The sequence below is a fragment of the Aspergillus flavus genome, chromosome 2, assembly GCF_009017415.1.
Source record: "Aspergillus flavus chromosome 2, complete sequence".
Classification (NCBI taxonomy): Eukaryota; Fungi; Ascomycota; class Eurotiomycetes; order Eurotiales; family Aspergillaceae; genus Aspergillus; species Aspergillus flavus.
Window position 1 is genome coordinate 5715759 of NC_092409.1, and position 21656 is coordinate 5737414.

Genomic DNA, 21656 nt, shown 5'->3' on the forward strand with positions numbered 1-21656 from the left:
AATGCTGAATCTATACAGATTGACTATGTCTAAGAGAAAAGGGGAATATAGCTCTTAGATTCTACTCTTAGAGCTTAGCATCAAAGTCCTCATATTCACTCAAGTCCGTCACTGGGCTGGGGCCAGCGCTGACAGCAAGGCGCGCCTTGAACTCGGAAACATTGGTAATAAAGGTCGGGTGCTGCTTTTCTGCGAGTTTTCCGACGCCATTCGCCACGAATCCTTCCTTGTCAGACTCAAGGCCGAGTTGCTTCAAATGCAAGCCTATGTTCTGTTCGGCCTGTTCAAGGACCGGCTTAATTTGCTCCTCGGACAGATTCACCTCAGAGGCAAGGAATGTCTTAAGAGAAGCCAAGATCTGACCCTCGTTGCCAGCGGAAATATCAAGTTTTCCAATTGCGATCTTCAGACGATCGTTATCGACAGCAAACCCGGCAGCCTCCAACTGCTTGGCAAGTAGCGACGATAACGTAGAGTTCTGCTCATTGGGCTCTGTGGTATCGGCGCCAGCTTGAGCCTTCAAGTGCACTGAAAGCTTACCCCGTGTGGTCGACTCGGGAGCAATATACTGTTGATAGAATTCGATAAGGTCGGATTTGCTCAAAGTCCGGACGTTAGCAGCGTCGGACTCGTTCTGCAGGAAGTCGAAATATTCAGAACCAACATGGGTCCAGAACCGAGTGGTCTCGGAGCCAAGATTCTTAAGTTTCTCTAAGCGCTTGTTGACGACACTCCGTTTGTGGCCCTCAAATTCTTCATCGGACATCTCTTCTAAGGCCTTACCAAAGTTGCTCAGGAATGCATTGATTCTGGATTCCAGGTACTGAGCAGTGCGTTCACTCTGAATAATGACTCGGTAACCGATGGTCGTGGCTGAATAACGTGCACCGCTCCAAACGACGTACCCCAGTTGCTCTTTGCTTCGGAGTTGGTCGAACGCAGGCTCGTCAGTCATTTGGGCGAACAACAAAAGCTTAGCTCGGAGAGCGTCGTCTGTCATGTTTCCGACAAACAGATAATATTCTATGCAGTGATTGACGTTTGCGGGATCCTTCAGTGCCCGCTCGTAGACAAAGTCGGACCCAGGAGGGATGATCACGTTGCGTCTCACATGCCATTGAGACTGGGGCAAGGGACGGCTCTGAAGAATGCTCTCCACGGAATCCGTCATCCGAAGGGCGTCCTCTTTGTACAAGTTACCGTGCGCTAACACCTCGATATGATTCTGGCGGAGCAACTGGGGGAAGAAGCACGAGATATCGTTGGGTTCAATGTGCTCTAGTTCAGAAGCATATTGCTCATTGAGCCATGCTTTCTCGGCAGTCAGATACCGTGTGTAGTCGCCAACTTGATAAAACGGCTGCTGATACTCCGCGTTCTTATATCCTCGTGACAAGCGTTCCTTAATGACATGGAACCGGTCAGGGTTGACAACAAGGTCACGCATGCTAGTGAGTACTTTCTCAAGGAGCACTGCCATTTTGTCGTTATATCCGCCAACCGACACATCAAGCCCAAAAATACTGGCAGACAGGTTGTAGTCTAGCCCGGCAAGCTCAGCATCGTAGGAATATTCTACCAAAGCATCTCTGACAAGCTCACAGTAGAACTTTGATTTCACAAGGTTTGCGGGGGTGGCCCACACCAATGGATTCCGGAGAGTGACATGGAGAGTGGCTTTGGGCACCCAAAACCGATCGTCCTTCTTGAACCAGAGTCGTACCTGATCATCATGGCGAATGAGCTTTGGGGTTTTTGCTGGCTCCGAGACCTCCTTCTTCTCCACAGAGAGCCGGGTGGGAACGAATTCGTTTTTATGGGGCATGTGCAGATCAGAGTGCCTAGTTTCCGGGGTGCTCTTCAAGGCTTCTTGAATCTCACCCAAGAAGTCTTTCGGGACGTCCTCGACCTTGTATTCGGTGCCGTACCATTTCTCCTTAAGGTCCCAGTCTCCTGGGTAGTCTTGAGCAACGACAACCATTCTGAAATTATCGGCGCGCAAGTACGACAGTGCCTTCTTAATCAACTCCGGGTTGTAGCTCCTCAGGAGCGAGCCGCTAAGCAACCAATCCCGGGGCAATGGCTTCTGCATGACGCTACTCAGGCGACTAGTAAATCGACTGGCGGGCGTCTTCTGTTTGAACCGAAATTCGACCTCTGCTAGATTCTTCATTTCGTCGAAGATCCACTGCTCGGGCTCCCGTTCCTTGATCAACGCAATATATTCAAATACTGCCTTCGCGACTTCACGGTATTGCCGTAAACCCTCCTTTGTCAACCGTATCGAAACAGTGAAAAATGCAGATCCAGGGCAAATAGGCATAACACCAGCAGACAAGCCATTGGCCCAACCTTTTGCCTTCACATAGGCCAGAATACTGCCGGGACCCTCATGGCCAATCAAGTGACTAATGTATCGGCTTGGTTGGGACTCATACATATGCTCCTCATCTAGGAAAGGGAAGTAGATGTCAAGCGAACGAGTATCCATTACAGGCTTGGCAAAAACCTGTTTACACATATCGTCGGCTAACCAAGGCTGAACATCGTCCCAGCGGTTTTGTGGCAGATTCTTATTCTTTACGCCAGCAAAGAGATCTCCAACCCATTGCTCCATTTCATCCAATGTTTCACGCCCCAGAACCACCAGCTTCATCCGATTAGATGAGTAATGCTTCTCATAGAATTTGATGAACTCATCGCGAACGTTCAGCCCGCGTTTTTGCGGCTCTTCTTTCAACGTCTGCAAATTGCCGGTGGAGAAATGGTGATAGGGATGGGCAGGATTCGAGAGAGACTTGTTTAGTTGCATTAAACGCCACAGATCGCTTTGCAAGTTCTTCTTGTTTTCAGAATCTACCGCCCTCAGCTCGCGGTCCAGCGTTGACTCTAAGAAAAGCGGTGCCACGAAAAATTGCGCAAAGCGATCGAGAGCGCCATATAAAGGAGACGGTTTACTACTATTCGGCGATTTAGAGCTCTCTGTCTGTCCGGTAGGGGTTGTCCCATTTGTCGGGGTGCTGTTGCCACTCGAAGACCCATCGCTCGACTCCGAAGTGGCAGACACTTCAAAAAAGTAGTTCGTCTCCGTGGCAGCGGTGTAAGCGTTAGACGATCCAGAATGGGATGCTAAATATTGGTTGTATGCGTTTTCCTTGGGATACTATGATCATGGCACGGGTTAGCTACCGGTCATGCACTCAAGAAGAGGGCAGGGTGAGCACGCCCGCATGATCTAACCTACCTTTTCTGTTCCCATGAAAAGCAGATGCTCAACAGCATGAGCCATGCCTGGCATATCATCTGCGTCTGAAAAATTACCAACATTAACATTGACGGCCGCGCTTGCCTTGTCCGTATCCGGGTCATGAACAAGAAGGGCCTCCAGCTTATTCGGGAGACGAATGACGCGGTACGAGCGGTCATCCAACTCCGGCTTGTCCAAATTCTCCGTGATGCGTTCTATCGAGGCCATGGCTGCGGTTCTGGTAGAGAATGGAGCACGAATTGACAAGAGATGGGAATGATGAGTACACACACGGGATGACCAGGGAGAGCGGTGGGAGAAGAACCGTGGCGATATCGAAGAAGGAGAGACGATCGCCGCAAGGGCGCCGGAATTTGCAATAGAGCGATAAACTGGAGTTGAAAATGAGGGACTCCTAGCGTTCCACAGGCGGAGGGCTGCAGAAGACGGGGACCTTGGAGGCATGCAGAGAACGGGGTTATCTTAAGAGGCCGCTCGAGCGAGCTGCCGGCGGCGAACTTATGAGTGTGGCCACCGGGTCAATGCGGGTCCACGTCAGTTGGGTAAGGAAGTGGTCCCCACAAAGAAACTTTACAACGAGAATAGGGTATGCCCAGGAGTAGCAATAAGAAAGAGGTTGGGAGAAAGAATGACAACGATCACGACATTTCAACGATGCTGTTCAACACAAGGAACCATTGGATGATGATTAATGGCAGGGCGGTGAGGTGGGGATTCCCTCGGTTTGCAGGCGGTGAACCTTCCTCCCCACAATAATAAATGCATCCCAAAAAAGGGCCCTCCCTACAGACCATCACTGATCAGGGTTAGTATACTTTTAGGCATGCACATCACCCCAGTTCAGGCAGCGTTATACGTTTCCTCGAGACACGAGGAGATAGCCCCCCACAGAATTGTCTTACACACTGGGTCATTAACCAGTGATGGTCATTTCTTATTGACACCGAGCATCGCTCAAACATACCCTGTTGAATGTTCTATCTGAATCCAGCAATATCAGGACCTAATTTTGTTATTTTCGAAGGCAGCAGTTTTAATGCGCAAATATCTGTACGTAACCAGGTAGTATATTCTCGTGACCATCAAGAACAGGGGCTCATTGTTTATTGGGGCTTACATAAATTCCAGTTTATACAATATAGCTTGTTGTTATTTACGTCACACTTCTTTGGAACGATATAACACTTATATCTGGTTCTGACTAACTATACACTCCCTTCCTTACATGGTCCTATGCCACAGCTGGCTTGTTGTATTAGAGAGCTTGCCTTAAACTATCTTAGTTTATTTATAACTTAGATCATACCCATTGCCTTGATGAGTCATGACCGATATTGGTTTTTAATACTTCAGGTAGTGCTAAAGAAAGGCTAGTATTGATATAGATTACATTATTTGCTGGGTTCTTTATATTCTAGAAGTAGAGTTCAAGCTCTGCGTTTCTTTAATGTACTTTGAAGGGCGTACATACTCCGTATAATTATATAGATTTCCCCACATTCGGAACATCCTTCCGCTCGGAAGCCTCCTCCGATGGAGTACTATATAACCACATATCACTGCATTCAAAAAAACATATGACAGCTCCTATTCAAACTAATTGCCAGCATCCATATACACAATAAAAATGGACGTATTCAGCTCACTACAGAACAATGGCCGCCAAATACATTGCATTGACATGCACACCACCGGCGAGCCAACCCGCATCATCTACTCAGGCTTCCCCAATCTCGAAGGCTCACTACTCTCCAAGCGCGATCAAGCGAAGAATCAATACGACGACATTCGCAAACGCTTGATGTTAGAGCCCCGTGGACACGATGGTATGTACGGTGCTATCATCATCCCTGAGACGGAGCTAGTGCTGTCCGGAGAAGCTGATGTCGGGGTTCTGTTTACGCATAATGAGGGGTACTCCACAATGTGCGGGCATGCCACTATTGCACTGGGCCGGTTCCTGGTCGACACCCATGACCTGAATGTGTTTCCGAGAAGAGAGACCTTGAAGTTTGACGCAGATAGCCAGACTGTTAAGCTTAACCTTCACGCACCGTGCGGGTTGATCAGGGTTACTGTGCCTACTACGCCAGATGGAAAGAAATCCGATCCTTCGCGATCGGTGTCGTTTCTGTCTGTTCCTTCTTTTGCACCAGCTGTGCAACTGAGAATTCCTATCCCATCGGAAGTTCGCTGGCCTGAACTTGGAGCAAGGGATTCGATCGTTTTGGATCTCAGCTACGGAGGGGCATACTACGCTCTCGTCGATATCGAAGAGCTCGGGTTCAAAAGCTTGAAAAATGCGGACCTCAATGCTACTACGCGCTGTAGCCAGAAGCTATTGCCCTATCTCAGAACACACCCAGAGATTCTTTCTGCAATCCAACACCCGGAGGATCCTCGTCTTTCATTCCTCTACTCTGTGATGATCGTGGACTCGAAAACAGGTGTCAAGCCTGGAGACGCTTATGGTACGGAGACTGGGCTTTGCTACTTTGCTGATAGCCAAATCGACCGCTCGCCTACAGGATCCTGCGTGGCAGCGCGCGTGGCGTTGGCGTATGAAAAGGGCCTGAGGAAGCCTGGGCAGCGCTGGGCGTATAACTCACTGGTGTCGAATAAGTTCGGAACCGGGGCGTTCACCGCTGAAATCGCCAGCGAGGATTTTATTACTGATACCAAGGGCAAGAGTATTCGCTCTGTGGTTGCGAAAGTTGGCGGAGAGGCCTTCTATACCGGGGCGATGACCTTCACGGTGGAAGATGAGGATCTGGTATCGAGTAGTGGATTTACGATGGCCAGTGTAGTATCGTGATATGCTCTAGTTTATGTTTTTTTGGGCTTATGTTGACATACCTGTGAGTTGTGTCGTTATTCATGGCATATTCGCTTATCTAGTGAACAGAATACTCGAGGATATCGAGCCAATTTGTATATACATGATCTAGATATGAATAACAACATTGGCAAGAACGACCTCGCAGATATTGAAAACTGAACAGATACATAATTAGGATCAGGACAGCCAAAGCATGATTTTGACCTTTGTAATGCAGTCTTCCATTGTGATGATATTCAGCCACTGGCGGTTGTAATTGATCTTTAACACTCTATACGTGAACACAAAGAGAACAGAAGCGGGAGAGGCAATAATGACAACAATTGAAACAGGATGCATAAACAAGGCCTATGCAAGGGCTGATCTGTTAACAATGCGCTTGACAATGTGCCTAGAACGCTACAACTCAAAGAGGCCAGTTTGGTCTATGTAGATCAGCGTTGGATACTAGTGTTTTGTAAGATACTACAAATACGCCAAAGGATTGAACAGGACTGGACCAATTCATAGCTTCCCAAGACTTAGAATTTCCCATTGGGTTCAGGAATTAAAATTCAACAATTTGTTGAAGAGGATGGGTTCTTATTACGTAGTGCTATATTGGCCAAGGGTCCTCAGGCTCCACTTGCGGGCTGTGGCTGGGGGTCAGCTTTTAGTTAGCAAACGAAATCAAATGTTCTGCCACCTGTCGCAACTTCTGGCCTGACAGCCTCTCCCCCTGTACTCCGTCCAACCCGTCGCAGTCCTTACTGCTATACTCTATATGATCTATGATTGGAACACGCATTATTAAGTTATAAACAGAGTCAACTTAAGGGGGCAGGAAATACCACGGACGGTCGAGACCCGCGGCGGCATCCACCATATTGCCCATCACATCCTCCGCTCCCCTGCCGATCAAATTCCAACAGCGCAATCATGACCACTGCTCTATCGACCTGAACTAGATCCAATTGACCCTGTAAATACGACTGAGCTTTTCGATTCTCTTCACGAAACCATCCGAGTTGTTACCCCATCGTCAATACAATGTTATTCTGCGGCGGAGTCCAAGGTCCACGCCGTCGCAATCGCGAAAAGGCCATTCTGGTGACGATTTTCATTATAGGCGCTTTGTACTTTTTGTTCTTCGCGAAGACGTCGGAACATCGCAAATTTGTATCCCAGAATCCAGTCTCCTATGAAGGTTCACAGCGAAGTTCGCATTCGGGGCAGGCTTCCCCGTCGTCAGTGCCAAAGTCGCAGACTCTTGAGAAGGACCTGGTTGTTGCCAGTATGATGAAGGACGACGTCTCCTGGCTATATGATAACTTTCCTGAATGGCATAAGAGTATCTACGTGGTGGATGATAAGCAGGCGAAGTTGACGGTGGACCTGAACAAGGGAAGGGAATCTATGGTGTACTTGACGTAAGATAAGCCCTTGCGCATGTTGCAGTGAGCGCACAATTGGCTAACTTTGCCACAGGTATATCATTGATAACTACGAAAACCTCCCCGATGCGATGCTATTCATCCACCCACAGAGATTCCAATGGCACAATGACGACCCCTACTACGACGGTGTCCCCGTGCTCCGCAATTTCCAGCTCCCCTACCTCCTGAAGCAAGGATACGTCAATCTCCGCTGCGCCTGGGTTCTCGGATGTCCGGGGGAGATCCACCCGCTTACTGATACTCATCGTAACGACGTCCATGTAGGCGAGTACTTCAAGACTGGTTTCATGGAGCTCTTCCCTGGCGTCGAAGTGCCGGAGGAAGTTGGGGTTTCGTGCTGTGCGCAATTCGGTGTCACGCGATCGAAGGTCCTTGAGCGGCCAAAGAGCGACTATGTACGGTTCAGGAAGTGGTTGGCTGAGACACCGCTGGAAGATGACCTTAGTGGGCGCATCATGGAATATTCATGGCACATGATCTTCGGAAAGGGCCCCGTTTACTGTCCCACTGCCGAAGAGTGCTACTGTAAGGTGTTCGGGCTGTGCGATTTATCTTGTCCAGACGAGGGACACTGCGCCGGACGCTACGTGCTCCCTCCTTATTCTTCACTTCCAAAGGGTTGGCCGTATAAGGGCTGGAATGGCCAGGACCAGGACCCGACTAAGGGTCTGCCTGAATCTTGATTGTTGGCAAAGTGATGCAGCTATGCCCAGTACGAGGAACGCGGTATTCTGTCAAAAAGCCAGACACATATGGACCCTACCGTACCACGCCCGAACCAGACTATTCCTATGTCTGCTTGAACATGCAATATGTCGCGTCCACAGCCGATATGGCCTGATGGCAGTCGGTCATTACCCGGGGCTTTGCCACCATTCGGTAGACGGCTATCTAAGACATACAGGTGTCTGTTCCTGGTCGGATGTGCCGTATGACCGGAGGCATTGCATGCTACACCTACCACCAGGACCCAACCCACAGCGGTCGGACGGCCTACTCTGTCTGCCAGGTCTACTCATTACTACAGCCCCTTCTGCAAATCACCTGGGTCTATGGTTCTATTTCATGAAAGTCACGACAAATTAAATACGGATACCTTAGACGACGAGCCGTTTGTTAGAAGATTGAGGCTTCTAGACATATCATCTCCATTCATTCAGAAGCAACTCTCAAAACATAGACAATTAGCATTTTGATGTACCATTATTAAATGATTATCGCAAGCGGCGTTTTTTCGAGTGTCTGGGTAGCATGAGTAATCTCCACACGAATGCGACACTGATGACCTCGTCTACTTCGTAATTCAGTATTTCTATCTTTAAGTAGAACACCCATAGCCGTAAGTACCAGAGTGTAAGGTGAGAACCTGATCTCAAGACTTGTGTGATAAGCAATCAGGTGGTATCAGTTCAGGTGTCACAAACAGAAGAGCCGAGGTTAGTTAGAGTCCTTTTCGAGCTCTCCCCACATCTCCGATCCAACTCCGCCATCCTCAAGAACACACCCTTTCAACCTCCTCCAACATACACAATTCCTCATCTCCACGCCAGAACCACTCCATCGACAATCCACAGCCCTCTCCACCAATACCTTCGACCAAACCTACCACAACACGACCTCCCACCTCCCCGCAACTCAATTCCCTACCCCTCCTCACCAACCCCAACCACCACTCCAAAGACCAAAACCCAAGAACTCCAACAAACCAAAATGCTCATAATCGGCCTAACAGGCTCAATCGCCACCGGCAAATCCACCGTCTCCAACTTCCTCTCCTCACCCCCCTACTCCATCCCCATAGTAGACACGGACCTACTCGCCCGCCAAGTCGTCGAACCAGGAACACCCGGCTACAAAGCAATCGTCAACTACTTCGGCCCCAGCACACCCGACCTCCTCCTCCCACAATCGCCAGATGATCCGACGGGCTCCAAACGACCCCTCAACCGGCCGGCGCTTGGCCGGCGCGTCTTCGGCACAACGGAGGAGCGTAAGCGCGATCGCATGATCCTCAATAAGATCGTCCACCCGGCTGTCCGGTGGGAAGTCTACAAATCTCTTCTTTACTATTATATCCGGGGCCACTGGGCTGTGGTACTTGATGTCCCGCTTTTGTTCGAGAGTGGGATGGATTTCATCTGCGGGACGGTGATTGTTGTCGGGGTGAGGGATCCGGAGGTGCAGATGGCGAGACTGCGTGCGCGGGACCCGCATTTGAGTGCCGAGGATGCGGAGAATCGGGTGAAGAGTCAGGGTGATGTGAAGGGGAAGGTGGAGAAGGCTGAGTTCCGGGGTACGCAGTCTGCGCGGGGTGTTATTGTTTGGAATGATGGGGATAAGAGCGATTTGGAGAGGGAGGTGAGGAAGGCTGTTGGTACTATTTCGGGGACGAGTCCGAGGTGGTGGGCTTGGTGTTTGCTTTTGGCGCCGCCGTTGGGGGTGGGTGCTGCTGTTTGGAATATGGCGGTTAATTTTGTGACGCAGAAGAATTGGGAGAAGAGGGCTACGGAGGAGAAGGCGAAATTGTAGATCTATTTATTTTGTTTGTTTTGAGATTTGTGCTTGGGTGTTGTTTGTTCCGGTAACTGGCGCTGGTTTGTGGAGTTTATGTCGTGTATACGTTTAGCTGATGGAGTACTACAAGACTATATCTTATGTTATACCCTTTTACTTGCCCGGAACATACTCTGGACTCGGTATACTTGGGTGTATATGGCCAGGAAAGGAAGCTTAATACCCCATATTACCATCCTATATGTAGAGAAATAAGACAGGTTTGACGAAGAAACACCGAACAGCTGAACAGAATATTCTTCCAATCATACGTACTACAACGCATAACCCCCAGACATATCCACCCAAATGTGTCTACATACTCCTCCATTAAAGAATAGTCACAAGTCCTATCCCCAATTTACTCTAGTAAGAGCCCAAACCATGCCCGGAAAATACTTCCTAGCCTCTAAGTAGCCACCACTACTACACCAAGTATCAGCCCAAACTTACCTTCCAAACCCGTCAATCCATTAGTCACATACTCGTAGCCACAACCGACGTGGAGAAATAGTTCGTAGTTTGTAGTTCGTATTCGATCGACCGGATCCAAGATACACTTGATCCGGTATAACCAGGTTAGGAAGCATAGAGCAAGTTTCATTTGCTAAATTCTTTTACATACAGAGTTCATCATTATCACATAGTTTCCAGTATTCATTAAGTAACCCAATCCCATGACCCAGACATAAACATAGCATAAGGTTGTTAACCGTGACGAATTGATTCATTCAACCTCATACAATACCCTATCTTACCCATTAGCCATCTTCCTAGGAAGACTAACACGTAAATAAGGAAGTAAAACGAACCTAACACTCCTCGGCACAAAGCTCCAAGACCTCATCCGAATTACTCTGGCAAACCTTCACCTGGCTACCGCCGGGTGAAACGCCCTGTGGCCAGCAGATAGAAGGACAGGAGGTGTCGGATGGCTTGATGACCACTGCGCTGCCAGAGAAAGGGTCACCGAAGACATCGGACATGTCGTACCACACGCCGGCGTTGTCAAGCGTGTAGGCGTAGTTCAGCTGGGGACTGCCGTTGTAGAGACCGTTGTCGACGGTGGTGATCTTCAGGGAGACGCCGCCGGAGGCATCGTCGTGGCGGAAGGGCTCGCTGTAGGACTTGCCTGGTTCGACGGTCTGCTTGGGACCAACGGAGCCACCGACGGACCAGACGTAGACGGGGTGGTCGCAGGAGTTCTTGACCACTGCGTTGCCCACGGCGGCTGCCAGGGGGGTCAGGGCCAGGAGGGAGAGGGCTTTGAGCTGCATTTTGTCTTGGATTGGGTTAAGTAAGGAAATGATGGAGAGGGATGATGTTTGTTGAATGTGAGGTTTGGGGTGGTGGCAAGGCCGTGCATTTATAGGTTTTCTGATGGCCCAGGTTTTCAGAGGGAGCTTTTTGCCTTTCTCCTCTTGGGGCTCAAGAGAGGAGAGTGAACGCTATGCTATCGGGTCTTTTTCCACACCGCTTATCCCAAGGTACCCTGCTCTAGTCATGATGGGCAGGTGGTCTGACGGAGGTTAGCTAACCTGATGTCACTACCCGAGTCGGAAGTATGATAACTGAGACAATGTAGTAGGGAAAGATCGCTTGGCCCTGTACGAACAGTGGAGACCTTCAGCAAAACCAAGTGAGACAGTTACATCTGGGGTATCATCGCTCGCATACATCCGCCGTAGACGAAGAGAGGTACCCAGAGGCGATGCATTAGTCGTTCAGACTAGATCCGGGTTGACAATGCCTGGTTGGCGATGTCTCAGGGTCATTGCAGTAGTTCGCCTCGCATGGAAGCGACGGTGATACCAAGTACACTAAGTATTTAGTTCGGCTCATTTTTGTCTCCGGGTCTCGTATTTCGGCAGTCTATTGATAGCATATGAGGTCACTTTGGGGGATTCTGTCTTGTCATATCCGGCGCCGTCATCTGACTAGCGAGCCTTAGGCCCCAGCAGCGGTGGAGAATTCAAGTCCCGGAAGTTAAAGCACAGATGGGGTTTGGTTTATGCACTCCTCCCCATCTTTTGCCAACAATTAATTACTGGCACAACTCATCCATGCAATGCAACGCCACCAATTTAAATAATATTGTGGACCTGACGGAAGAAACGGATCCAATCAGTCCCTTGAATGTCTCAGTGCTCCACATACAGCATAGGTATATTTCCGATGTTTGTTGTATTCCTCCTCAACGCTCAACCAAAAGTAGGGCCCAGGAAATCGAGCGCTGAACTATACACAGCCACAACTGGTCTGCATAATATATTCAGCCAAGTGGAATATGTCCAGGTCATATCACCAAGACACTATTAAGCAGTCAATCAGCATGCGTATCAAGCTATACACTTGGAATAAGAGATAACCACTGGTACTTACTCCCTCATACCAAGTCTCCGGTTCGAGCCCCATGGCGGTTCAAGTTGCACAGCAGATGACATGGTTTTCTTTTTCTGTCCATTTTTGTCTTTTCTTTTCACTTTACTCTTAAGATCGTCATAGCTATAAGGCGACGCAAAGGCCAATGATCTGAAAGAGAGGTTCTGAACATTAGACCATTTCCGGATGATGAGATCCCCATCTGAACGTCCTAAATATTGGCCACAATGTTGGGACTTCGGTTCATTTTATCTTTACTCAAATGACGAGCGTAACCATCATTGATCCTTCCTGCGATAGAAGAAATATTATTATGCAACATATCTGACCGCCAACCAAGATATTTGATACAAAAAGGGAGTCATCGTTCAGGTCGGTTTGGCAAAAGCTTCCCCGGGCTTCGTTGGAGACCGACGTGGCTGTTTTTCCTCTTCCGTCTCCTCACTCTCGTGTGGGTCGGCTCGATCCTCGATCCACTGGAACACCTCCTCTTTGTGATGCATCAGCATCTCGCTCAATCCTGACCTACTTGACTGGATCAAGTGCCCGTAGCGCTTCGATGGTTTGCGTCGGTTTTCATCGGTGTTCCAAACGCCATGGGTGTGCGAAACGAACACGAGAGAATTCTGTTATCATATTAGTACAGCCTCAGGACGGGGAAAGAAATCAAACAGATTGGAACGCATACATCTTTGTACCATCTTGACAGCCAAACCTGAGTATGAGAGGCAATCGCTCGAACTGGATTTTCGGCAACGAATGATACAACGCCATTCACTCGTTTATACAACGTATCTGATCCCATATGAGCGATGATTGTCCACATGGAAACGAAAACATTTACCTCTATTGATCAGAAGATTGGCGACCCCGTAGAAAGCATTGCCGATCCCAAGAAAGAAGATTTCCGTGGCTTCATTGGGTCTACGTCGGTTATTAGCTGCTGGGTCTCAAACCCATTGGAGTCTTTGTCCCACTCACTCAATGTAGTTGTCCCAGAGGTACGCAGCCAGTTCCTCGGTCGCTGTAGGGCGGTTCTCTTCCTCATCTTCATACTTCCCGGACTAGACAGGCACGTTAATCAAAGTCTAGAGATGGAATTAGAGCGGATACTCACGGGCTCGACCGTCACATGCTTTGGGATATTGACATCCATCACCGCATACCCTTTTCCAACAGCCCATCCGATATAGTCCTTCAGGGAATCAGCCTTCTCAAGTTAGCATGCTCTGCACATTCTGATAGGGGTTCACATACAAGCCAGCAGTTGTGGGCTTCCAACTTGTTCGTAACGGGATGAGGCAATCCCATGATTTCTGGTCTATTGAAAAGTCAGGCTAACTTGATCGTTTCAGTTCGCGGGATATGACTAACGGATCATGGAATATCACCAGGAGTGGATTGCGTTGATAATAATTCGGCGTGGCCAGAACTTGATTCTCGAAGGACCTGGAGATGGCAGTTCGGTAAATGTAAAGTGAGGTGAGCTTGTAGTTTTCGTAGAGTCGTTTAGACTGGTAGGCACGAATAACATCTAAATACTTTTGTTAACCCCAATGCAGTCACTTAGGCTCTTGCCTTTTCTACCTACCATGTAGCCTATCTGTCCAGAGTCCTTCCTCCTGTGGCGCTTTCGGGTACATGCAACTCCAGAATTGTGACTGGATCATCATGACACGTCTCACAGTAGTCGTTGCGAGTTTTGAAGGGAAGGTTGAATGAAGCCGGTCAGGTGGGTCCCCCATAAGAGTCTTCGTGACTGCGAGTGCAGACTTTGAGATTGATCTGAAATTATAACCACCCTGCGACGATCAGTGTCAGGCCAAATGGTTGTTCACGACACCAGAGTAAGTTTATCTTTACCTCTAAGCAAACAGCAACCTTTCCATTTGCAAGAGTCATAAGCATGTGTGTCATGTGAGCATAGCAGGTAGGCGTAACAAAACAACCTCCAAGCTCGTCACCCACAGCGGCATCAAAGCCAGAGGCGACTATAACGCATTAGAGCCCAAGTTTCTGATTCCGGACCATCAGAAGATAGTTTGCATACCTATTACTAAGTCGGGGTCGAATTCCTGTGCAATAGGCATCACAACTTGTTGAAAGGCATACATGTAGTCGCCATCACCCATTCCCTGGCTCGGCCAAGGTATGTTCACGTTTCTATATCATATTGTTAGCAATGAAGCGTCGGTAACAGATCCCTGAAATGTAATCCATACCGCCCATAGCCAGCACCAGTACCGCAGTGGTCCCAGTCGCCTTCGTCCCCTCCGGGGTAGAATTTCCCATCCTGATACACATGGAGTGAGATATATAAGACGTTAGGGTCATCGTAGAATGCCTTCTGGATACCATTGCCTATATCGTGTAAGCATCTGTTTCCTGTACCATAGATACATTGTTTGTCGATGTTTTACCATGATGAACATCCCTGAGCCAGTCAGTACCTCATAGCCAGTGCGTCAGGTTTTGAGGATTACTTACCAATCCAGAATGAGGATCTTTCTGCATTTATCGCCTAATTGTTTCTGGCATACACGAGCTGCTACGGATACGTTGTTGAAAAGGCAGAATCCCATAGTTTTGTCATGTTCAGCATGGTGCCCTGGTGGCCGGATAACAGCAATAGCGTTCTTCACTTTCCGTGTGGCAACAGCTAAGCATGTTTCAATTGCGCCTCCAACGGACAATAATGAAGATGCGAAGGTTAACTTATTGAAGTATATCGAATCACGAGTATGTTCAAGCGCAATAAGCTCATCATCAGTCATATCTGTCAAATCAGTCAGGGACGTCTATAATTTGAAACGAAACTATCTTTTACCTTTTGTGCTTTCAACAAATGCAAAATGATCCGGCGTGTGAACAAGAGATATCTCTTCCTCGGTAGCATTGCGGACACTAATTCGTTTCATAGGTCGTGAGACAAGCGGTCTGGATGACTCCGGGTCGTCAACGAGCCCAGCTCGGCATAGTTCCTTGTAAATATAATAGATTCTCCTCGGGTCCTCTGGGTGGACATCTGCCGTTGGGCGCACTTCACAATGGTAGCGCATCTGAACGTCATAACACAGACCGGAGGGAAGCTGAGCAATGGGGAGGCCTCTAATGGCAACGGCATCTTCACCCTCAGACCAGTCAGAGTTTTCCTCAACGAGACTGTCATTTAACTGGACGAGAACTTCTGTCGTAGCGTCACCAGAATCAGCTGATTTTGGTAGACTCTTGGGCGGTGACATTGTGTGGTTGTCTGCGGCAGCAGCTGGTTGAGGGTTTCGCACGCTGGCAGCTGGCTGGACAGGTAACTTGAGAGGTGGTCCTAGGAGAGGTGTATTGAACCACGGATCCGATCTACCATTGCTATGGCTAGCACCATCATGAGTAAGATGCTGCGAGGGAGTAGGGTTGGGGTTATGAGTAACCGCCTCTCCCATGACAGTGTCTTCGTCCTCTTCCGCAGCCATTGCGCAGAAGCCTAGACAAGTCGGTCTATTTCTGTCTCGTAGACGTCTTCTGTTCACTCTAGCATGCCATAACCAAGCCTGTCGTCTTGGGCTATTACGTCAGTCTCACAAGACCCCGAGCGTCCCTGGGCAAGACACCCCGTCGATAAAAGAACAACACGACAAGTGACCAATAAGGATTCAGCGCAAAAGACATAAAAAAGAGTAAAATGGACAGTACAGTAACAAATAAGTGACGAAGGATTGAAACAAAAGGCACAAACTGTACTAGGACATAAGGCAGAACGATAAAGGCGGCTGGCGTTGAGGGATATCAAACCACAACTGTGGAGCGAACTACTTAATACTAGTAGTTCGAAAGCCTAGAAGCTCAACGACGAAGACAGCTTGTGCTAGACCAGACCAGGGCAATCCAAGACAGATGTTCGAGAAAGAAATAGAATCCTCACCAACCCTGAAGAACCACAGATAAAGGTTGATCTACTACGTGCACACCAGTAGAGGTGTTTTGGCGCACGTTTAGGAGTTCTTGGATTATGTACTCTGCTCCCTGGAGAAGCCCCAAAAAGCGTGGTTTACTTAGCTTCCGCACGTGACTACAGCTAGTCATAGATACCAAACAGGTCACTTGCAGCAAACGGCAGAAAACCTAACCACCATTAGGCTTGATATTGGTTCAAATGAGTGACGAAGACGGATTGAATTGGAAATTAGGATAAAGATTGAAAAGTTTTTCAATTGTCTATCTCCCGCCATGACTATTTCCTAGAATTATTTGCGCTCGTCCGAGAATTTCCCGTACTTCACCGGGACCCATCACCCTGAAAGGCTAGCCGAGACAGTATAACTCTCTGTATATGGATATCCTGGAACTATTCTAGACCACCTAATATTGAGACTACTCCTCGATGAATACGCTAGGACGTATTCAAATTTAGCGAAAGGAAGCACTTGTTAGGTATGACTTTTACTCAGTATAAACGTCAAATCATTTCATTAAATAAGTACGTTATCATATGCTTTTTATGCGATATGTAGATCCCCGGTCAACAGGGCACTTTGTTATCCCACAGGTCAATTTCAAGGGGTGGTGACCTGATAATCCGGGAACTTGGGACACAGTCAGGGGACTAGAGTGTTTTGTTTATAGAACACTTCTAGTTTCTGGTCTCTGTCCTGATTCCTACTGGTTATCGACCTTGGAGATGTAGGCTAAAAGAGAACCGTTAGTAAGGGTCCGCAAAGCCTAGATTCAAGCCTGGAATGACTTACCAATGAGGTCAACAACACGGCGGGAGTAGCCCCACTCGTTGTCGTACCAAGAGACGAGCTTGATGAAGTGCTCGTTGAGGGCGATACCGGCCTTGGCATCGAAGATGGAGGAGTGGGCATCTCCGATCAGGTCAGTGGAGACAATGTCGTCCTCAGTGTATCCAAGAATACCTAATCAATTAAGTAAATATCGAAAATACGGGCAACTAAGACAGTATTGTGCTTACCCTTGAGCTCGCCCTCCTCGGAAGCAGCCTTGATGGTCTTCTTGATGTCCTCGTAGGTGACGGCCTTCTCGGTACGGCAGGTGAGGTCGACAACAGAGACGTTGGCGGTGGGCACACGCATGGACATACCAGTGAGCTTGCCGTTAAGAGAAGGAATGACCTTGCCGACAGCCTTGGCAGCACCAGTGGAGCTGGGGATGATGTTCTGAGCGGCGGTACGTCCACCACGCCAGTCCTTGGCGGAGGGAGCATCGACAGTCTTCTGGGTAGCAGTGTAGGAGTGGACAGTGGTCATGAGACCCTCAACGAGACCGAAGTTGTCGTTGATAACCTTAGCAAGGGGGGCAAGGCAGTTGGTGGTGCAAGAAGCGTTAGAGAGGACGTTGATGTCGGTCTTGTATTCCTTGTTGTTGACACCCATAACAAACATGGGGGCATCAGCAGAAGGAGCAGAGATGATGACCTTCTTAGCACCACCCTTCAAGTGAGCGGAGGCCTTCTCGGTGGTGGTGAAGACACCAGTGGACTCGACGATGTAGGCAGCGCCAGCGGAGCCCCAGGGGATGGCAGCGGGGTCACGCTCGGCGAAGAAGCGGATCTTCTTGCCGTTGACGATGAGGCCCTCCTCGTAGGTCTCGATGGTACCCTGGAAGCGACCGTGGGTGCTGTCATACTTGAGCATGTAGGCCTACAGCGTGCAGAGATCTAGTTAGTTCATGGGCATTTTCCAACGAAGATACCGTCCGAGACGATCATGAGAGGCACGTACAGCATAGTGAGTCTCAATGAAGGGGTCGTTGACAGCAACAACATCAACGTCACCGCTGGCGATACTGTACGAGCACACCTGGTTAGAAGCTTTCCCCAGTAGCAAAGGCTAGAGTGGGCAGTCCCATGGGTACCGGTCTGGACCCTGGAGAATCCAACCATAGCCTGGGAGGCGAATTGGATCACTTACGCGTTACGGAAGACCTGTTACCTTGTTAGCCTCAATGAAGTATTACGATGATGTAGAACGGATGGACAACTTACGATACGGCCAATACGACCGAAGCCGTTGATTCCAACCTTGGGGGTAGCCATTGTTTAGATGTGTCTGTTGGTGTGGCGGGGTAGCTGTCAGTCAATCTGTGTGGAAAGGGAAACGGTAGGCACTTGAAAGTGGCTCTGCTTTATGAGATCCAAAGGGAATGATGGGCGGGAGACGACTCACTTTAAGTAAGAAGACAAAGGGATAAGGTGATTGCAGTGGTGAGTATACGAAGAGAGTAGAAAAGGGGAGAAAAGTCGGACGGCGGGGGAGGGGGAGATAAAAAAAGAGCAATGTTGACTGACGCAACGACCAGGTCACTAATCCAGTCACCGGGTGGACAGACGGGGCAAAAGCTACAGCTCTCCTCAAGATCCAGAGTGAAATGGGTCCTTGTCAGCTGTTTTCCCGGCTTGCGCCGCTCCCCAGCTCCCAGCAGCCCTTTCCGGTTTCATACACCGGGCAAAGCAGGAGACTCACGATATTTGGGACTCTGCCTCTCCTCGGCAGCTACCGGTCTGGCCAATGAGCGTGCCTCAAATCCAGCATGCCGGGTACTCAATCCTACCATCTCGTGAATCTTTTGCCAGTTTTTCGGAATCGAGGGGGCAGTACTACCTAGGCTACGAGGAAGACGATCCCGGCTATTACTCTATCTTTTTGTCCTTTGTTCCGTAGTTCAAGCAATTGAGGGGGAAATGATACCCTGGGGTCCCATACCTGAGGCATCCCCATAGAGGGGCATGATGTAATTACAATCTGGCCATACAGACTAACACTACAGACCACAGCATCCCACCCAAGCTTAATGGATGGAAGCAATGGAAAAATGAGGGGCACTCGGTGTGACCTTTCCGTTTCCGGGCCGAGATGTCGGACCGGATCAACTATGGTCCACTGCCCCTCGACACTCATATCATGGGCTTAGCGATCTCTCTAAGCCACTTCTGCTCTCCTGATTCCTGAAAAGATTCACCGGTAGGCAAATGAGGATCACGCGCTTGTCATGGTTTTATTTTCTCTTTTAATTTCAATTAATCATCTCTTTGGAATTTTTTTACCATTGTTTATTCTTTTTAGAAAAAATTCAATTCAATACTTCTGCCTTGTTGGGAACCTAGATCCCGCCATCTAGAACTTTGCATGAAACTGTACTGGGGTTTGAACCAATAGTCTTAGCTCTTTTTCAGTGATTTTGATAACAGTGATCACTCCCCATGCGTGTATAATACATAAAACGTCATTATATAAACCTAATGTGGTTATCATATCATAGTCAGGCCATACTGAATAATATCCACCTATACATGGCTAGTCTAATTCAATCTAAACAATCTGGCCTAAAAAATAATGCCCTTTAGATCTTGGTCATACTGGGGGCCGCTACACGCAGTACACCATTGTACACCGTAGACTCAACACCAAGACATCAAGCCATCAAACCATCCAGACTTTCCCACACTCTTATGTACATGGCGTCTAAACTAAACCAAATCGACAATCTAACCCATCAACAAGATCATCTATCATCCGGTCCCCTAATCCATTCCAACCCCATGAAACCGGAGGGTGAATCAGTATAGTAACATGACCACTAAGCTATAATATCCAACAATTAAGATTCAGAACCAAGAACCTCGCAGGCTAGGTCAGACGACGGTGGCGGCATATCAGCGTACCATCACGCATGTATGTATTAATTGTAGTACAGTTGAACTTGACAGTCCACCGGTGTTTCATCTGTCAGTTGATTTGCCATTTGGAGAACTACGGTTAACATGTCTTACAGAGTTGATAAGGGCAGATCTGTTGAAACTGGGCTATGGATTTAGCGTCTCCATATTTGACCCAACCTACAGTACATATACCCACAACCCTGACATATACTCATACACTCTTCACTGCTCATTGTGTTTTGTGTCGAGTTAATGGCATGATAGCAATTGCATGACAAGGGCCATAGTAGAATCAGGTGAGATCAATAGAAACCGCGCATCCGGGTATCTGGGGCCTTATTGCGGATCATTCTCTATTAAGATACGGTGAAAATGTATACTATCGCAATGATTGGCAAGACGCATCTCTAATATTCTCCTCGAGGAAAGGGTCAACAACAGTATCCCAGCAAGGCAAAAAGATTCCAATTTGGTCCTGCTCCCACTCAATTTACATCGCGTCTATAGAATACAGAAGGAGCAAAACCATGTACTAGGTACTCTAGCATGCTATCTCCAACAACCAACCGTTTACTCTTCCTTAACACCACCCCTCCAGTTCTTCTCCGCATTCTCAACGGAAGCCTTGTCACTCTTGATCTGACCTTGGTTCAGGAAGCTGTTCGCGGCCTTGAATGGGCGTGCGAGGTCACCAGTAGCGGGTTTTCCAAAGACGTGGATCTTGACCAGATTCGATTCCAGAGCGCTCTTGAGGGGGATGATCGATTGAATCAAAAGAGGGTTGGTGTACTTGAAGTACAGGTGCATCACGCACATCATACCAACACCCATCAGTTGACCCTTGAACAGCTGGCGCAACTGCCCCTGGTCGTACTCCATGTTGGTGGTAGTTACCGGACGGGGCTCCTCGTTGCTACCGAGAGGAGCGGGCTCCACGTACTTCAACGTAGCCATGTCTAGTAGCATCAATCAGTCATCTATTTACGGCGGTCACAGAATAAGCGAGGACATACCCTTCTTGCTCTTGATCTTAGACTGAGTGTAGAGATAGATACCCAGGATGAGCACGTTGGACAAGATATACATGCCACGGACAACAAGAAGAACGTCAGGGTCCTCAAAAGGGATCTTCTTGGCCAGCTGCATCGACACCACGATGATGGCCAGGTTGGTACTGTGTCATTGATAGATGGTAAGCATTTGATCCAACATGGAGTAAAGATAATTTGTTGCGAATATTTGAACAATAGTCACAGCGTATTGCCCAAAGTTACTTACATTTGAGGAGACACCATGTTGACTGCAGTATTGAGTGACCCTTTTGTGACGAAGCAGAAGCACCGCGCGAATAGCTTGAGCGGATGGGTGAAGGATTGGCACGCGTGCAGGGACAAAATCTTCCTCGAAATGCGGAACTGGACCCCCGGGGAAGTCGGACAGCTGTCCAGATAGGCATTGTGGCACGTGATAGGGACTACGCCTAAAAGAGACTCCCGCAATTGCCAC

General features: G+C 48.5%; 8 protein-coding genes across 8 annotated transcripts; 3 read left to right on the forward strand and 5 right to left on the reverse strand.

The window, feature by feature from the left end:
* Positions 1-67: 67 nt before the first annotated feature.
* On the reverse strand, positions 68-3712 carry F9C07_1893 (a-pheromone processing metallopeptidase Ste23; the record flags this gene model as incomplete). The annotated part of the gene is made up of 2 exons (XM_041290354.1): positions 68-3163; positions 3245-3712. The coding sequence occupies 2 exons, from the start codon at positions 3710-3712 to the stop codon at positions 68-70; spliced, it is 3564 nt and encodes a 1187-aa protein (XP_041143655.1).
* Positions 3713-4895: 1183 nt separating this feature from the next.
* On the forward strand, positions 4896-6083 carry F9C07_1892 (putative proline racemase; the record flags this gene model as incomplete). Its single annotated transcript, XM_041285022.1, has 1 exon — positions 4896-6083. The coding sequence occupies one exon, from the start codon at positions 4896-4898 to the stop codon at positions 6081-6083; it is 1188 nt and encodes a 395-aa protein (XP_041143656.1).
* Positions 6084-7136: 1053 nt separating this feature from the next.
* On the forward strand, positions 7137-8226 carry F9C07_1891 (uncharacterized protein; the record flags this gene model as incomplete). The annotated part of the gene is made up of 2 exons (XM_041290365.1): positions 7137-7516; positions 7575-8226. The coding sequence occupies 2 exons, from the start codon at positions 7137-7139 to the stop codon at positions 8224-8226; spliced, it is 1032 nt and encodes a 343-aa protein (XP_041143657.1).
* Positions 8227-9253: 1027 nt separating this feature from the next.
* F9C07_1890 (putative dephospho-CoA kinase) lies at positions 9254-10072 on the forward strand (the record flags this gene model as incomplete). Its single annotated transcript, XM_041285023.1, has 1 exon — positions 9254-10072. The coding sequence occupies one exon, from the start codon at positions 9254-9256 to the stop codon at positions 10070-10072; it is 819 nt and encodes a 272-aa protein (XP_041143658.1).
* An 836-nt stretch (positions 10073-10908) lies between these two features.
* Positions 10909-11373, reverse strand: F9C07_1889 (bys1-like family protein; the record flags this gene model as incomplete). Its single annotated transcript, XM_041285028.1, has 1 exon — positions 10909-11373. One exon carries the CDS (start codon positions 11371-11373, stop codon positions 10909-10911), a length of 465 nt encoding a protein of 154 aa, XP_041143659.1.
* A 120-nt stretch (positions 11374-11493) lies between these two features.
* Positions 11494-16881, reverse strand: F9C07_2278320 (histone deacetylase hda1). Its single transcript, XM_041290355.2, has 14 exons — positions 15306-16881; positions 14966-15254; positions 14899-14912; positions 14701-14839; positions 14529-14641; positions 14342-14469; positions 14070-14280; positions 13853-14012; positions 13736-13799; positions 13596-13688; positions 13460-13542; positions 13323-13402; positions 13167-13273; positions 11494-13104 (listed from the first exon to the last, which is right to left on the reverse strand). The coding sequence occupies exons 1-14, from the start codon at positions 15943-15945 to the stop codon at positions 12847-12849; spliced, it is 2379 nt and encodes a 792-aa protein (XP_041143660.1). The 5' UTR covers positions 15946-16881; the 3' UTR covers positions 11494-12846.
* On the reverse strand, positions 16882-19433 carry F9C07_2278321 (glyceraldehyde 3-phosphate dehydrogenase). Its single transcript, XM_071510287.1, has 7 exons — positions 18658-19433; positions 18477-18540; positions 18403-18416; positions 18214-18277; positions 17445-18132; positions 17218-17388; positions 16882-17157 (listed from the first exon to the last, which is right to left on the reverse strand). The coding sequence occupies exons 2-7, from the start codon at positions 18525-18527 to the stop codon at positions 17129-17131; spliced, it is 1017 nt and encodes a 338-aa protein (XP_071364079.1). The 5' UTR covers positions 18528-18540; positions 18658-19433; the 3' UTR covers positions 16882-17128.
* Positions 19434-20720: 1287 nt separating this feature from the next.
* Positions 20721-21445, reverse strand: F9C07_2100761 (inorganic phosphate transporter Pho88; the record flags this gene model as incomplete). The annotated part of the gene is made up of 3 exons (XM_041290357.1): positions 20721-21106; positions 21164-21324; positions 21429-21445. 3 exons carry the CDS (start codon positions 21443-21445, stop codon positions 20721-20723), a joined length of 564 nt encoding a protein of 187 aa, XP_041143662.1.
* Between the last annotated feature and the right edge of the window lie 211 nt (positions 21446-21656).

Coding starts and splice junctions, on each gene's coding strand:
- F9C07_2278320 (XM_041290355.2), bottom strand. CDS start 15,945: ATGGCTGCGGAAGAGGACGAAGACACTGTCATGGGAGAGGCGGTTACT. Junction 14,470..14,528: donor CGACCCCGACTTAGTAATAG/GTATGCAAACTA, acceptor AATGCGTTATAG/TCGCCTCTGGCTTTGATGCC. Junction 14,281..14,341: donor AGGTTGCTGTTTGCTTAGAG/GTAAAGATAAAC, acceptor TGATCGTCGCAG/GGTGGTTATAATTTCAGATC.
- F9C07_2278321 (XM_071510287.1), bottom strand. CDS start 18,527: ATGGCTACCCCCAAGGTTGGAATCAACGGCTTCGGTCGTATTGGCCGT. Junction 17,389..17,444: donor CGAGGAGGGCGAGCTCAAGG/GTAAGCACAATA, acceptor TTAATTGATTAG/GTATTCTTGGATACACTGAG. Junction 17,158..17,217: donor CCGTGTTGTTGACCTCATTG/GTAAGTCATTCC, acceptor GTTCTCTTTTAG/CCTACATCTCCAAGGTCGAT.